This window comes from Prorops nasuta, unplaced genomic scaffold, assembly GCF_024137725.1.
Source record: "Prorops nasuta isolate Cenicafe-Biocafe unplaced genomic scaffold, Cenicafe_Pnas_1.2 PNAS00009, whole genome shotgun sequence".
Taxonomy (NCBI): Eukaryota; Metazoa; Arthropoda; class Insecta; order Hymenoptera; family Bethylidae; genus Prorops; species Prorops nasuta.
Genome location: NW_027116806.1, coordinates 3,797,129 through 3,811,003, shown reverse-complemented (window position 1 = coordinate 3,811,003; position 13,875 = coordinate 3,797,129). Strand labels below are relative to the sequence as shown.

General features: G+C 38.0%; 1 protein-coding gene across 1 annotated transcript; it reads right to left on the bottom strand.

Annotated features, from left to right (window-relative positions):
* Positions 1–7,383: 7,383 nt before the first annotated feature.
* LOC136776185 (uncharacterized) lies at positions 7,384–8,646 on the bottom strand. The gene has a single exon (XM_066731566.1). It carries the CDS (start codon positions 8,644–8,646, stop codon positions 7,384–7,386), a length of 1,263 nt encoding a protein of 420 aa, XP_066587663.1.
* Between the last annotated feature and the right edge of the window lie 5,229 nt (positions 8,647–13,875).

The window sequence follows — 13,875 nt, the reverse complement described above, 5'->3', positions numbered from 1 at the left end:
CAGCGTGATAAACACGCAGTGTTTATTACCTGAAGCAAAAATTAAAGGCCGTTGAACCCAGACAATATAGGCCAAGTCGAACAGCTGATCTCTGAAATAGATCGAAGAATTAAGAACCTTCATTTTATTAAAGTGATTTCGCGAGTAATAGAAGGTAAATCATCTTTTAATTTATCCACTGCTCCGAATATATAGCAACTCCTACACCGCACTCACTCCTCGAACGATGTTTCTGCTCTTCCTTTCTCTCCTACCAATCACCTTCGAACACACCTGTATGGAAGAATCCTAACATTTTCGGGACTATTTGCTCATACCTTGAGGACTTATTATAATTGATAAGGTGTGGGAATTTGGTATTGTGATGTGTGTTTGAAAGAGGAATCGGCACTAAGTAAATATGAACTACAATAATTTCATTTTAGATTTTTATTTAATAAAAATGGAAAATTTTATACACTACGGTGTTACCACCAGTCCCCTCCCAATTCCCCCTTCCACCTCGTCCTCTTCCTCTTCCTCCTACTCCTCTTCCTCTCACTCCTCCTCCTCTCACTCTTCCTCCTCTGCCACCACCCCTCATGTGGTCCCAATGACGGCGCGCTTTCCCGCCATCTGTTCCTCTGACTGTAACATAATTTTAAGATTGTTAACATTATATTTAATCAAAAAGTGATATGTTTTTTGCAAAAAGGAATGTTAGGGATTGATTAATAATGAAATATTACCACGAGGGACTGGCCTTTGCGCCACTGCTCCTGAACCAGCCGAAGGCTGCCGCTGTGGCCCAGGGTGGAGGCGGTGCTGTCGTTGTTGTTGCTGTTGCTGCCGTGGCTGCTGATGCTGCTGCTGTTGCTGCCGTGGCTGTTGTTGCTGCTGCTGTTGCTGCTGCTGTTGCTGCTGCCGTGGCTGTTGTTGCTGCTGCACCAACACCATTTGCTGGTGCAGCACGTGCTGCTGCTGCTGCCGGACCAGCGCTTGAAGGGTTCCTTCGATGGAATCCAAGCGCTGGTCGTAATACTGCAGCGCAGCTGCATTGGAAGTGGCACCGTCTATATAAATATAAGAAATTTAATTAAATACAATTAATTAAAAAAAATCTACATTATGAAATATTTAGATTCATAATTAAAGTGTACTTACTTCGCTGAAGTCGCTGTTCGTGAGACATTCTGTAAAGAAAGAAAAAATTTGAAATTAATAAAAGGAGTTAAATCCGTGACACTTCATTATGTATGTATTGGATGTGTCGCTCATTACAATTAATCTGATAAGCATAGATAAAATAATTAAATGTTATAATACGATTGACATAATTTATTATTACAAATACCTTCCTGTATATGAATTGAAAGTGATCGAATTTTAAGCATTAGAATGGTTAACGAATTTATCTAAGAAAGTTTGGTGAATAGGGGAAGGTCATCAAATTTATTTACTCTTCTCACAATACTAATCTTAATTAATTATTAATAACTAATAAAAATTAATATAATAAGTACTGTAAGAAATATCCTTTAACAATTAACCTTTTATCTATGCTCTCAAATTCCCGAATAGAGTATTTTACATATTAATAAACTACTTACTGTGCAAACTGCCTGATCAGACGATCCATTATAACTGATCGATTATGAAATAGGACTTTCGGACGATGTCAATATGATACAGTTCCTCACAAAGTTGATAGTTAAGGCCACGCTCTCAATGTTTAGGTTTACTGTCGAAATGTAGCTACTGTATACTTGTCAGCCATAGATGTAAACAATCACATAAATTTGAAGAAAATATCTGTAGATTCGTTCAGTCGGTTTAAATCACTGATATTTAAACGACTTAAAATTTCGAGGTGATAAAAGTAGTGAAGATTAAAGTGAATTTTTGGTGTTTAATTTGTGTCCCAAAAGCAATTTGTTAAATAAAATTGTTTATTGTTCGGTGCATAATTGTGGAACAGCAGTTATTTACAACGCCGAAGGGTCACTTCCTTACTGACATCAGGAAATTTGGATTAAAAAATCTTCAATTGTGAGTACTGAAATATTATTATATTACGTTGTAATATACAAAAAATTTGGTATTTAAAAACTAACAGTACAATCAAAATCGGGAAAAATGGATTCAAATGATAATCCAAAAAAAACGAAAGCAATGTTTCGCAATGATTGGCTGGACTATGATCCTTCTTGGAAAGTGTGGTTGCAAAAAGCACAAAATGATGATTCCAAATTTTATTGTCTTGCGTGTGACAAAGAATATGTAGGTGGTTTATCACAAGTCAAAAGGCATGCTTCGCGTCAAATACATTCAAATAATGTTAAACGTCTGGAAAAGCCTGAAGACTTTGATGCAGAATCTCCTACTTGTTCAACAGATGAGCAATTTAATTTCAATGATAGGGTAAAAGCAGCGGAAATAAAAGTAGCAGCTTTTTTTGCTGAACATAATCTTTCATTCTTATACAGTGCAGAGTTATTGAAATTGTTTCAAGATATAGGTAAAGAACCAAATGTTTTGCAATCTATGTCCCTTGGTAGAACCAAAGCAACTAAGATTGTGAATAACGTTCTGTGCACTTATGAAACAAAACGAATAGCTGATAATTTAAAAACTAATAAATTTTCTGTGTTTGTAGATGAAACTACAGATATAACAAATGAAAAGAAAATGACATTGCTTACATGATATGTGGACAGAAAATCGTTATGCGTTCAAATAGATTTATTGCAGTTAATTAATTTAGATGCAAGTGATTGTTCTGCAGATAAACTATTTACCGCATTCAGTAATGAATTAATTCGTCATGAAATACCATTTTCACAGATTACTGGATTGACCTGTGATAATGCTTCAGTAATGATCGGAAAGCATGAATCTTTTCAAACGAAGCTATTGCAAAAATGTCCACAATTAATAACAATGCCTTGCATTTGTCACTCCTCTGCACTGGCAGCTTCTCATGCTTGTAAAACTATACCACTACCACTAGATAACTTTATTAAAAAACTAGTATCTTTCATCAATTTGAGTAGCAAAAGAACTGCTATATTTGATGATTTACAGATAGCATTGGAAAATGACAGCAAAAAATTATTGAAATACGCTGAAACTAGATGGCTTTCGCGCCATAATTGCATAAAGCGTATATTAGAACTGTGGTCAACATTACATCAATTTCTATTAGAACAAATGGCTGAGAAAGTAAATCAAGCAGAGGAGCTTCTTGTCATAATGCAAAATAGCGAGACAAAAGCATATTTATTATTTTTGGAACCTGTACTGGAGAGATTTAATTCTTTCAATGCTTCTTTCCAAGCTAAAGAAACAAAAATCCAATTGTTGCATGAATCATCGATAAACTTTCTGATGTTTTTTGCAAATAAATTTTTAAAACCAGCAATATTGCAAAAAGAGATATTTTTACCAAATTTGCATAATATTGATTTTTCAAAAAAATCTAATCAACTTGACCTTACGGAAATAGACGTAGGTTCAGAATATGCACATTTTTTGGAAGATGAAATAATGGATTCGAAACTCACAGTGGAACACGCAGAAGTAATTAGACAAAATTGTTTATGTTTCTTAATAAAAGCAAGTGAGGAAATCCGCAAAAGGTTTCCCCTATGTAATAAATTTTTAGAAAATTTAAATATTCTAAAGGCAAATATAGCACTATTTCATGATGATCGAGAAAAAAGTGGTGTTACATTATTACATATATGCCGTCAACTAGGTACTTTCGATGAACGTTCTATTGCGAAAGAATGGATATATTTTTATCGCAAAGAAAGTTCAGAAGTTAGAAGTTATTGGTCGAAATTACCCTTTGATGAAATGTGGATAGCAATATGTTCGGAAAAAGATAATAATGACGAATTGAAATATCCACAATTGCGATCATTGTTATGTTTGGTGAGATCTCTTCCTCACTCAAATGCAGAAGCAGAGAGATGTTTCTCAATAATACCTGATTGCAAAACTAGCAAACGAAATAAAATTGGTGCTGACACTTTAAATGCAATATGCGTTTTAAAATACGCACTTAGGTGTAGAAATGAAACACCTCTCACAATGAACATCACAAAGGGTCACATTGATTTAATGAAAAGTAATAATTCATACTCCTCTACACCAGAAAAGAAAAAGAAAAAGATACATTTACAAACTGCTTCAGATGTGCATAATGAAGAAGTGGATGAGGATGAAGAGAACATATAAAAAAGAATGAAATAAACTGTAAAGTCTGCTTTGAGCGACTACTCTGCAAAGCTGAAACATGTAGAGTCTGCTTTGAGCGACTACTTTGCAGAGCAAAAATATATAAAGTCTGCTATGAGCGACTACTCTGCAAAGCAGAAATATGTAGAGTCTGCTTTGAGCGACTACTTTGCAGAGCAAAAATAGATAAAGTCTGCTATGAGCGACTACTCTGCAAAGCTGAAATATGTATAGAGTCATTAGAGTCTGCTTTGAGCGACTACTTTGCAGAGCAAAAATATATAAAGTCTGCTATGAGCGACTACTCTGCAAAGCTTCATTATGTAGAGTCTGCTTTGAGCGACTACTTTGCAGAGCTAAAAAATGTAGCATTCAAACAGGGGTTTTTAGTGGGTAAACATACGGAATAGCTGAATGGAGTCCCACATAACCCTATAAGTTCACAGGGTATGCATAAAGCATTTTCCCCTTAAAAAAAAAAAAAAAAATAGTCCCGAAAATGTTAGGATTCTTCCATACAGGTGTGTCCGAAGGTGATTGGTAGGAGAGAAAGGAAGAGCAGAAACATCGTTCGAGGAGTGAGTGCGGTGTAGGAGTTGCTATATATTCGGAGCAGTGGATCAATTAAAAGATGATTTACCTTCTATTACTCGCGAAATCACTTTAATAAAATGAAGGTTCTTAATTCTTCGATCTATTTCAGAGATCAGCTGTTCGACTTGGCCTATATTGTCTGGGTTCAACGGCCTTTAATTTTTGCTTCAGGTAATAAACACTGCGTGTTTATCATGCTGTCCTTTTCCCGCGCACTAAGCAGCGGTCTCTCTCTCGCACGCTGTTTGGATTAGCTCTTCCTTGCACAGAGAGAAAAGTCTTTCCATATTATGTATAATTATTACATATATATAGAAATAAGTATATGTAATCCTTTAAATACTGCATAGATCTAGGTAGTCATAAAAACTCTTTGTTTTGATTAATCGCTTCCTACCTGTCGCTCGTGTATGCTTACATTGCGAGTGCCGAATAGCTGTTCGGGAATAAAAAGCTCGCAATGAAAATAAGTAATGTAATTTTACTTATATTTCAATATATGATTCTCAAGCTTATTTAGTAAATGGTTTTAATAGAGAGTCTTATGTTTAGAGAAATTAATACTTAATTTTAGCGTTGTCTATGTACATAATACGTATTGATCTATATGTACATATAAATACATTACAGAACATAATATTTCTGAGGTAAGAATTGTTGTGGTAATAAACGCACGTGCTTTCCCCTAAAGGAAGAAGGAAAACAAAGACGCGACTGAGAGAGAGAGAAAGAGAGAGAGAGAGGTCCGATAGCCGCTCCTTATCGCACTCATAATATATGCCAATGCTACGAGCGTTGATTATTTATCTTCGTTCTTGGCTATTGGAAAAGCTTTTAAAAACAATTCAACATATAATTATTCTTCAATTTTTATTCCCTTATGACAGAATAATAATGAATAAAGCTGTCAGTTGATCGTTTATTTATACGGTATTTCAAGTCCGTATGAAGACTTTCTGTTTATAAGACATCGAAGAAGCCTCGTGGCTCAGGCGGTAAGGTAACCGCGTGGCAATTCGTGGGTCCGAGTTCGATTCCCGCTCGGTGCTTTTTTTTTTTTTTTTTTTTTTATGATTAAATTTTTTTTTAATGGCCATTGACTCACAAAAATCAAAAATAAATTAAAGAAATGCAGATATTACGGAATTATAACGGTGAAATTGTATTTAAAGTAATTATTACATATCACATGCGCATTTCCTTAATTTATTATTGATTATAATAAGTCAATGCTTATAAATAAATATGCTGAAAAACATGAATAAAGGCATTGTCCTGCAGATGTAAATAACAGCGAATATTGATAGATTTTTGGCAAAGCGAAGCGGAAAGATTTTGCCTCGAATCTTCTGCTAGACGCTAACAAGCGAGAAAAACAGAGAGATTCGATAGCCGCTCCTTGTCGCACTTATAATATGCCAATGCTACGAGCGTTGATTATTTATCTTCGTTCTGGGCAATTGGAAAAGCTTACGAAAAATATTCAATACACAATTATTCTTCAATATTTGTTCCCTTATGACAGAATAATAATGAATAAAGCTGTCAGTTGATCGTTTATTTATACGGTATTTCAAGTCCGTATGAAGACTTTCTGTTTATAAGACATCGAAGAAGCCTCGTGGCTCAGGCAGTAAGGTAACCGCGTGGCAATTCGTGGGTCCGATTTCGATTCCCGCTCGGTGCTTTTTTTTTTTATGATTAAATTTTTTTTTAATGGCCATTGACTCACAAAAATCAATAATAAATTAAAGAAATGCAGATCTTACGGAAATAAACGAAATATAACGAAGAATTTGTAGTTAAGATAATTATTATATATCAAATACGCATTTCCTTAATTTATTATTGATTTAAATAAGTCAATGCTTATAAATAAATATGCTGAAAAACATGAATAAAGGCATTGTCCTGCAAATGTAAATAACATCGAAGATTCATAGATTTTCGGCAAAGCGAAGCGGAAAGATTTTGCCTCGAACTTCTGCTAGACGCTAACAGCGAGAAAGACAGAGAGGTCCGAGAAAGTATCTCCGCTCTCTTTTTAATCCGAGGATAGCCGAGAGCGAGCGAAGCCAGTCGACACATGTATGGACGCTTCGCTTGTGCTCGTGACCATCGAGAAGCGGTAGAAGCGGGGATGGCTCACGCAAACGAGCCTGCATCTGTGGTGGTAAGTGGAGGGGGAAATTCTGTAGACCGACGGTCTACTTTCTGGCAACACTGCGGGGAATACGTCGGAGGTGTATAGTGAGTAATCTTCGGCAAGATTAATGCAGTTGTATCTAACGAGACACCTTGCCGTGAAAGAGAATGAAGAGTAATCTGTGCCTCTGCTCGAACGTTGTGAGCCGAATTTCCAGAAACGCCCTGAATGGTAGCGTTGATACGTTTTCGCGGTACACGTAACTGCTGAGCTAAGTTTTCGGAGATAAAAGAAGTTTCTGAGCTCGGGTCAACTAATCCGCGGACTATAATACGAGAACCGTCATGGGCGTCAATTCGGGCAGCGAAAGTGGCCAATAGCACTGATCGTGTGTCGGAAACACTGAGATGTGTTGTCGTATTTCAGCTAGAGGGTTCTGTTTCGGAAGAGGAGTTGACCGCGGGGGTAGTACCCCGTTCCTTGCTCCCCCCGGTGCCAGATTTGTCAAAATGCAATAAAGTATGATGCATTTTACTACATTTCCTGCATCGTGATGAAGAAGAACAATTGGAGCATCTATGCCCGGGTCTCAGGCAGTTGATGCAGAGGTTCTGTGAGAATGCAAACTTTGAACGAGCCTGAGGGGTCAATGCAAGGTAGTCCTTGCACTGATACAAGAGATGGTTACTACCACAGTGAGCGCAACCGGTACTATTCACGCTAGTAGCGTGTGACTTCAAGGATCTCCCCGATTCCTTTTTGGAAGTCTTAGTTTTGTTACCTAAGGATTGCAAGGAATTAATGTGAAGCGTTAGAAACTCCGAAAATTGAAGAAAGGTGGGATAATCCTTGCTGCTTCCCAGATACATCTCCCAGGCCAAGCGAAGGGTGGCATCCAGTTTGTTCTTCAGCGAATGAACAATGATGGGATCCCAATGATCGACGCCGCAACCCATAGTTTTAAGGGCGTTGAGAGCAACCGTGACTGAGTCCCTAACTTCTTTCAGAACCTTAAAATTGTCACCCCGAAGCGTGGGTACTTGCGAGATCTGATGTAAGAACGTATTCGTGATCATCCGTTTGTCAGTATACCTAGCTACTAGAGTGTCCCATGCTATCTCATAGTTCTCGGAGGTGATCGCTAAAGATTTGACTGTTGCCGCTTCTCCTTGCAAACAGGATTTTAGATAATGGAACTTGTCCCGCCCGGAGACATGTACTTTTTCGTGAACAATGGAACTGAACGTTTCATAAAAGTTGTTCCATTCTAAGTAATCCCCGGAAAACTTTGGTAAGTCGATAACTGGAAGCCCGATGTGGTTTATTTCGCCTGAAGGCGCAGTGGGGCCTGACGCAGACATTGCTTCACTGGATCGAAATTCGTCTAGATGTCCCAGAATAAATTCTTCAGCGTCACTGTGGGCATCAAGGGCTGCTTGATACCAGTTTTCCGTCACGTACTCCATTTTAGCTAATTCGGCCGGTTTAATGTGAGTAGTGATCTTAACGTGAGTTTTATGCAACACCTTAAGCCACTTCTGTACGGCGGCAAGCCTATCCTCCAAGAAGGGAAGGGTGAAATTGTTGACTCCACGCTTCTTGATGTTAACGACCAACCGAACGAATTCATCCCGAATCATGGGCACGTAATTGACTGCTTCTAATAATTCCCCTGAGCTAGCCATTTTTGAAACTTTATTCCAGAACAAAACCAAAACCTAAACACAGCCCGGAACACCCACTCAGGAACACTGATGCACTTCGAACGTTTTTTGCCGGAAATCCGGCTCGAAGGACCAAAAATTTGTGCGAAACAATGTCCCAAGTCGGCTCCGAACCTGTGGTCAGAAGGGAAGGTTTTTTGTTCTTGAAATAAAATTGTCAAAACACAGGTTAATGGAAAATAGGAGATTTATCCAAAAATAATATGGTACAAAATATATACAATAAAGCCGCTATACTTAATTATAGACTTCCTAGGGAATTTGTTGTCGTCAAATTCTAGGGAATTTCGGTTGACGTAGATTCTCAAGAACCATAGAGACGAAAATTCACCAGAAAGGAACGCGAACTTAAAAAACTCCCGGACTGGACAATTTTCCCTGGGGTACTCCCCAGAAAAATCCCCAGCCTCGGGAGGAAGCAGATGTGGAGAAGTGGTTTTAGGGAAGGGGAAGTCCCCTTACCCCTTCAGCCGCCTTCTCCAAGAGCTCTAGTGGCTCCAAGCCACCCCAACCCCTACGGTGAGTCTATCCCTCCCACTACCCGACTCTTTCGAGAGCCCTGGATTGAGGGTCGGAACACTGGGTCCAAGGTAGTCCTCGGAGACAGTGTGGAGGGGAAGGAGAGGGTTTAATTCCTCCCGGAAAGTCCCCGGAGAAATCTCCCTTAGGAGGGAGGAGATTGCCGCAGAGGGGAAGTCCCATCTTGGTAGGCGGTCTGTGGTTTGGTGATACTTACCAAAGTGATTCACCAGAAGAGTTCGCCGATGGAGGCGCTCGTTAGATGGCCGTGGAGGCGCTGCCGTAGAGGCGTCAAAAGCCGGTGAGGCGGGTGCCAGAAGGCGGAGGTTGCCGAGAAGGCGTCAAAAAAAGCTGCTGTTGCTGCTGTTATACAGCGGTCGAGCCAGTTTGGGGCGCGATGGGTCCTTACCCAGGACCCATCTAAGTAATTACGCGACACTAATCTTGCCAGCGAGAGAGCTGCTGCGGGCGCTGGCCACCTAGTGGCCAAGCGCGCAAGTAGTGTCGCGTCGCGGCCGCGACGCGCCAGGGCCAGAAGACGCGCAAGCGCGCAGCGGAGTGACAAGGACAGATAGAGCGGCTAGATGCTGTCGGTCTAGCCGTCTACTGTGAGGGCAAGAGAGAAAGGGAGATATAGCGGAAAAATGCGGAATCTATTTCTCAACATTTTCCGCTCCCCCCGATCTCGAACAAACTGCAATAAATCTATTTGAACGCATAACGATTTACTGTCCACATATCGTGTAAGCAATGTCATTTTCTTTTTATTTGTTATATCTGTAGTTTCATCTAGAAACACAGAAAATGTATTCTTTTTTAAATTATCAGCTATTCGTTTTGTTTCATAAGTGCACAGAACGTTATTCACAATCTTAGTTGCTTTGGTTCTACCAAGGGACATAGATTGCAAAACATTTGACTCTTTACCTATATCTTGAAACAATTTCAATAACTCTGTACTGTATAAGAAGGAAAGATTATGTTCAGCAAAAAAAGCTGCTACTTTTATTTCCGCTGCTCTTACCCTATCATTGAAATTAAATTGTTCATCTGTTGAACAAGTAGGAGATTCTGCATCAAAGTCTTCAGACTTTTCCAGACGTTTCACATTATTTAAATGTAGTTGACGCGAAGCATGCATTTTGACTTGTGATAAACCACCTACAAATTCTTTGTCACACGCAAGACAATAAAATTTGGAATCATCATTTTGTGCTTTTTGCAGCCACACTCTCCAAGAAGGATCATAGTCCAGTCAATCATTGCGAAACGTTGTTTTTATTCTTTTTGGATTATCTTTTGAATCCATTTTTCCTGATTTTAATTATACTGTTAGTTTCTAAATACCAAATTTGTTTGTATATTACAACGTAATTTCATAATATTTTAGTACTCACAATTGAAGATTTTTTAATCCAAATTTCCTGATGTCAGTAAGAAAGTGACCCTTCGGCGTTGTAAATAACTGCTGTTCAACAATTATGCACCGAACAACAAACAATTTTATTTAACAAATTGTTTTTGGGACACAAATTAAACACCGAAAATTCACTTTAATCTTCACTACTTTTATCACCTCGAAATTTTAAGTCGTTTAAATATCAGTGATTTAAACCAACTGAACGAATCTATAGATATTTTCTTCAATCTTATGTGATTGATTATATCTATGGCTGACATGTATACAGTAGCTACATTTCGACAGTAAACCTAAACATTGAGAACGTGGCCTTAACTATCAACTTTGTGAGGAACTGTATCATATCCACATCGTCCGAAAGTCCAATTTCATATTTGATCAGTTATAATGGATCGTCTGATCAGGCAGTTTGCGCAGTAAGTAGTTTATTAACATGTAAAATACTCTATTCGGGAATTTGAGAGCATAGATAAAAGGTTAATTGTTAAAGGATATTTCTTACAGTACTTATTATATTAATTTTTATTAGTTATTAATAATTAATTAAGATTAGTATTGTGACAAGTAAATAAATTTGATGACCTTCCCCTATTCACCAAACTTTCTTAGATAAATTCGTTAACCAATCTAATGCTTAAAATTCGATCACTTTAAATTCATATACAGAAAGGTATTGTTAATAATAAATTATGTCAATCGTATTATAACATTTAATTATTTTATCTATGCTTATCAGATTAATTGTAATGAGCGACACACCCAATACATATATAATGAAGTGTCACGGATTTAACTCCTTTTATTAATTTAAAATTTTTTCTTTCTTTACAGAATGTCTCACGAACAGCGACTTGAGCGAAGTAAGTACACTTTAATTATGAATCTAAATATTTCATAATGTAGATTTTTTTTAATTAATTGTTTTTAATTAAGTTTCTTACATTTATATAGACGGTGCCTCTTCCAATGCAGTTGCACTGCGGTATTACGACCAGCGCTTGGATTCTATCGAAGGAACCCTTCAAGCGCTGGTCCGGTAGCAACAGCAGCACGTGCTGCACCAGCAAATGGTGCTGGTGGAGCAGCAACAACAGCCACGGCAGCAACAGCAGCAACAACAACAGCACCGTCACCACCCTGGGCCACAGCGGCAGCCTTCGGCTGGTTTAGGAGCAGTGGCGCAAAGACCAGTCCCTCGTGGTAATATTTCATTATTAATTAATCCCTAACATTCCTTTTTGCAAAAAACATATCATTTTTTCGTTAAATATAATGTTAATAATCTTAAAATTATATTACAGTCAGAGGAACAGATGGCGGGAAAGTGCGCCGTCATTGGGACCATTTGAGGGGTGGTGGCAGAGGAGGAAGAGTGAGAGCAGGAGGAGTGAGAGGTGGAGGAGTGAGGGAGGAGGAGTGAGAGGAAGAGGAGTAGGAGGAAGAGGACGAGGTGGAAGGGGGAATTGGGAGGGGACTGGTGGTAACACCGTAGTGTATAAAAATCTAAAATGAAATTATTGTAGTTCATATTTACTTAGTGCCGATTCCTCTTTCAAACACACATCACAATACCAAATTCCCACACCTTATCAATTATAATAAGTCCTCAAGGTATGAGCAAATAGCCCCGAAAATGTTAGGATTCTTCCATACAGGCGTGTCCGAAGGTGATTGGTAGGAGAGGAAGGAAGAGCAGAAGCATCGTTCGAGGAGTGAGTGCGGTGTAGGAGTTGCTATATATTCGGAGCCATGAATAAATTAAAAGATGATTTACCCTCTATTACTAGCGAAATAACTTTAATAAAATGAAGGTTCTTAATTCTTCGATCTATTTCAGAGATCAGCTGTTTGACTTGGCCTATATTGTCTGGGTTCAACGGCCTTTAATTTTTGCTTCAGGTAATAAACACTGCGTGTTTATCACGCTGTCCTTTTCCCGCGCACTAAGCAGCGGTCTCTCTCTCGCACGCTATTTGGATTAGCTCTTCCTTGCACAGAGAGAAAAGTCTTTCCATATTATCTATAATTATTACATATATATAGAAATAAGTATATGTAATCCTTTAAATACTGCATAGATCTAGGTAGTCATAAAAACTCTTTGTTTTGATTAATTGCTTCCTATCTGTCGCTCGTTTATAGGTTTGTTCGTGTTGCTTGTACTTCCTCCACTTTTCATTAAATATGTATATTATACGCCACACAAAGTATACACGTTTAGCGAAAAGTGCAGAAAATACAAGCAACACGAACAAAGCTTATGTTTACATTGCGAGCGCCGAATAGCTGTTCGGGAATAAAAAGCTTGCAATGAAAATAAGTAATGTAATTTTACTTATATTTCAATATATGATTCTCAAGCTTATTCAGTAAATAATTTTAATAGGGAGTCTTATGTTTAGAGAAATTAATACTTAATTTTAGCGTTGCCTATGTACATAATACGTATTGATCTATATGTACATATGAATACATTACAGAACATAATATTTCTGAGGTAAGAATTGTTTTGGGAATAAACGCACGTGCTTTCCCCTAAAGGAAGAAGGAAAACAAAGACGCGACTGAGAGAAAGAGAGAAGAGAGAGAGAGAGAGAGAGAGAGAGAGAGAGAGAGAGAGAGAGAGAGAGAGATCCGATAGCCGCTCCTTATCGCACTCATAATATGCCAATGCTACGAGCGTTGATTATTTATCTTCGTTCTGGGCAATTGGAAAAGCTTACGAGAAATATTCAATACACAATTATTCTTCAATATTTGTTCCATTATGACAGAATAATAATGAATAAAGCTCTCAGTTGATCCTTTATTTATACGGTATTTCAAGTCCATATGAAGACTTTCTGTTAATAAGACATCGAAGAAGCCTCGTGGCTCAGGCGGTAAGGTAACCGCGTGGCGATTTGTGGGTCCGGGTTCGATTCCCGCACCGTGCTTTTTTTTTTATTATTAAATTTTTTTATGGCCATTGACTCACAAAAATCAATAATAAATTAAAGAAATGCAGATTTTACGGAATTATAACGATGAAATTGTATTTAAAGTAATTATTACATATCACATGCACATTTCCTTAATTTCTTATTGATTATAATAAGTCAATGCATATAAATAAATATGCTGAAAAACGTGAATAAAGGCATTGTCCTGCAAATGTAAATAACGTCGAAGATTCGTAGATTTTCGGCAAAGCGAAGCGGAAAGATTTTGCCTCGAATCTTCTGCTAGACGGCTAACAGCGAGAAAGACAG

Bases quoted from the DNA above. Each gene is read 5' to 3' on its own strand.
- LOC136776185 (XM_066731566.1), bottom strand. From the start codon at position 8,646: ATGGCTAGCTCAGGGGAATTATTAGAAGCAGTCAATTACGTGCCCATG.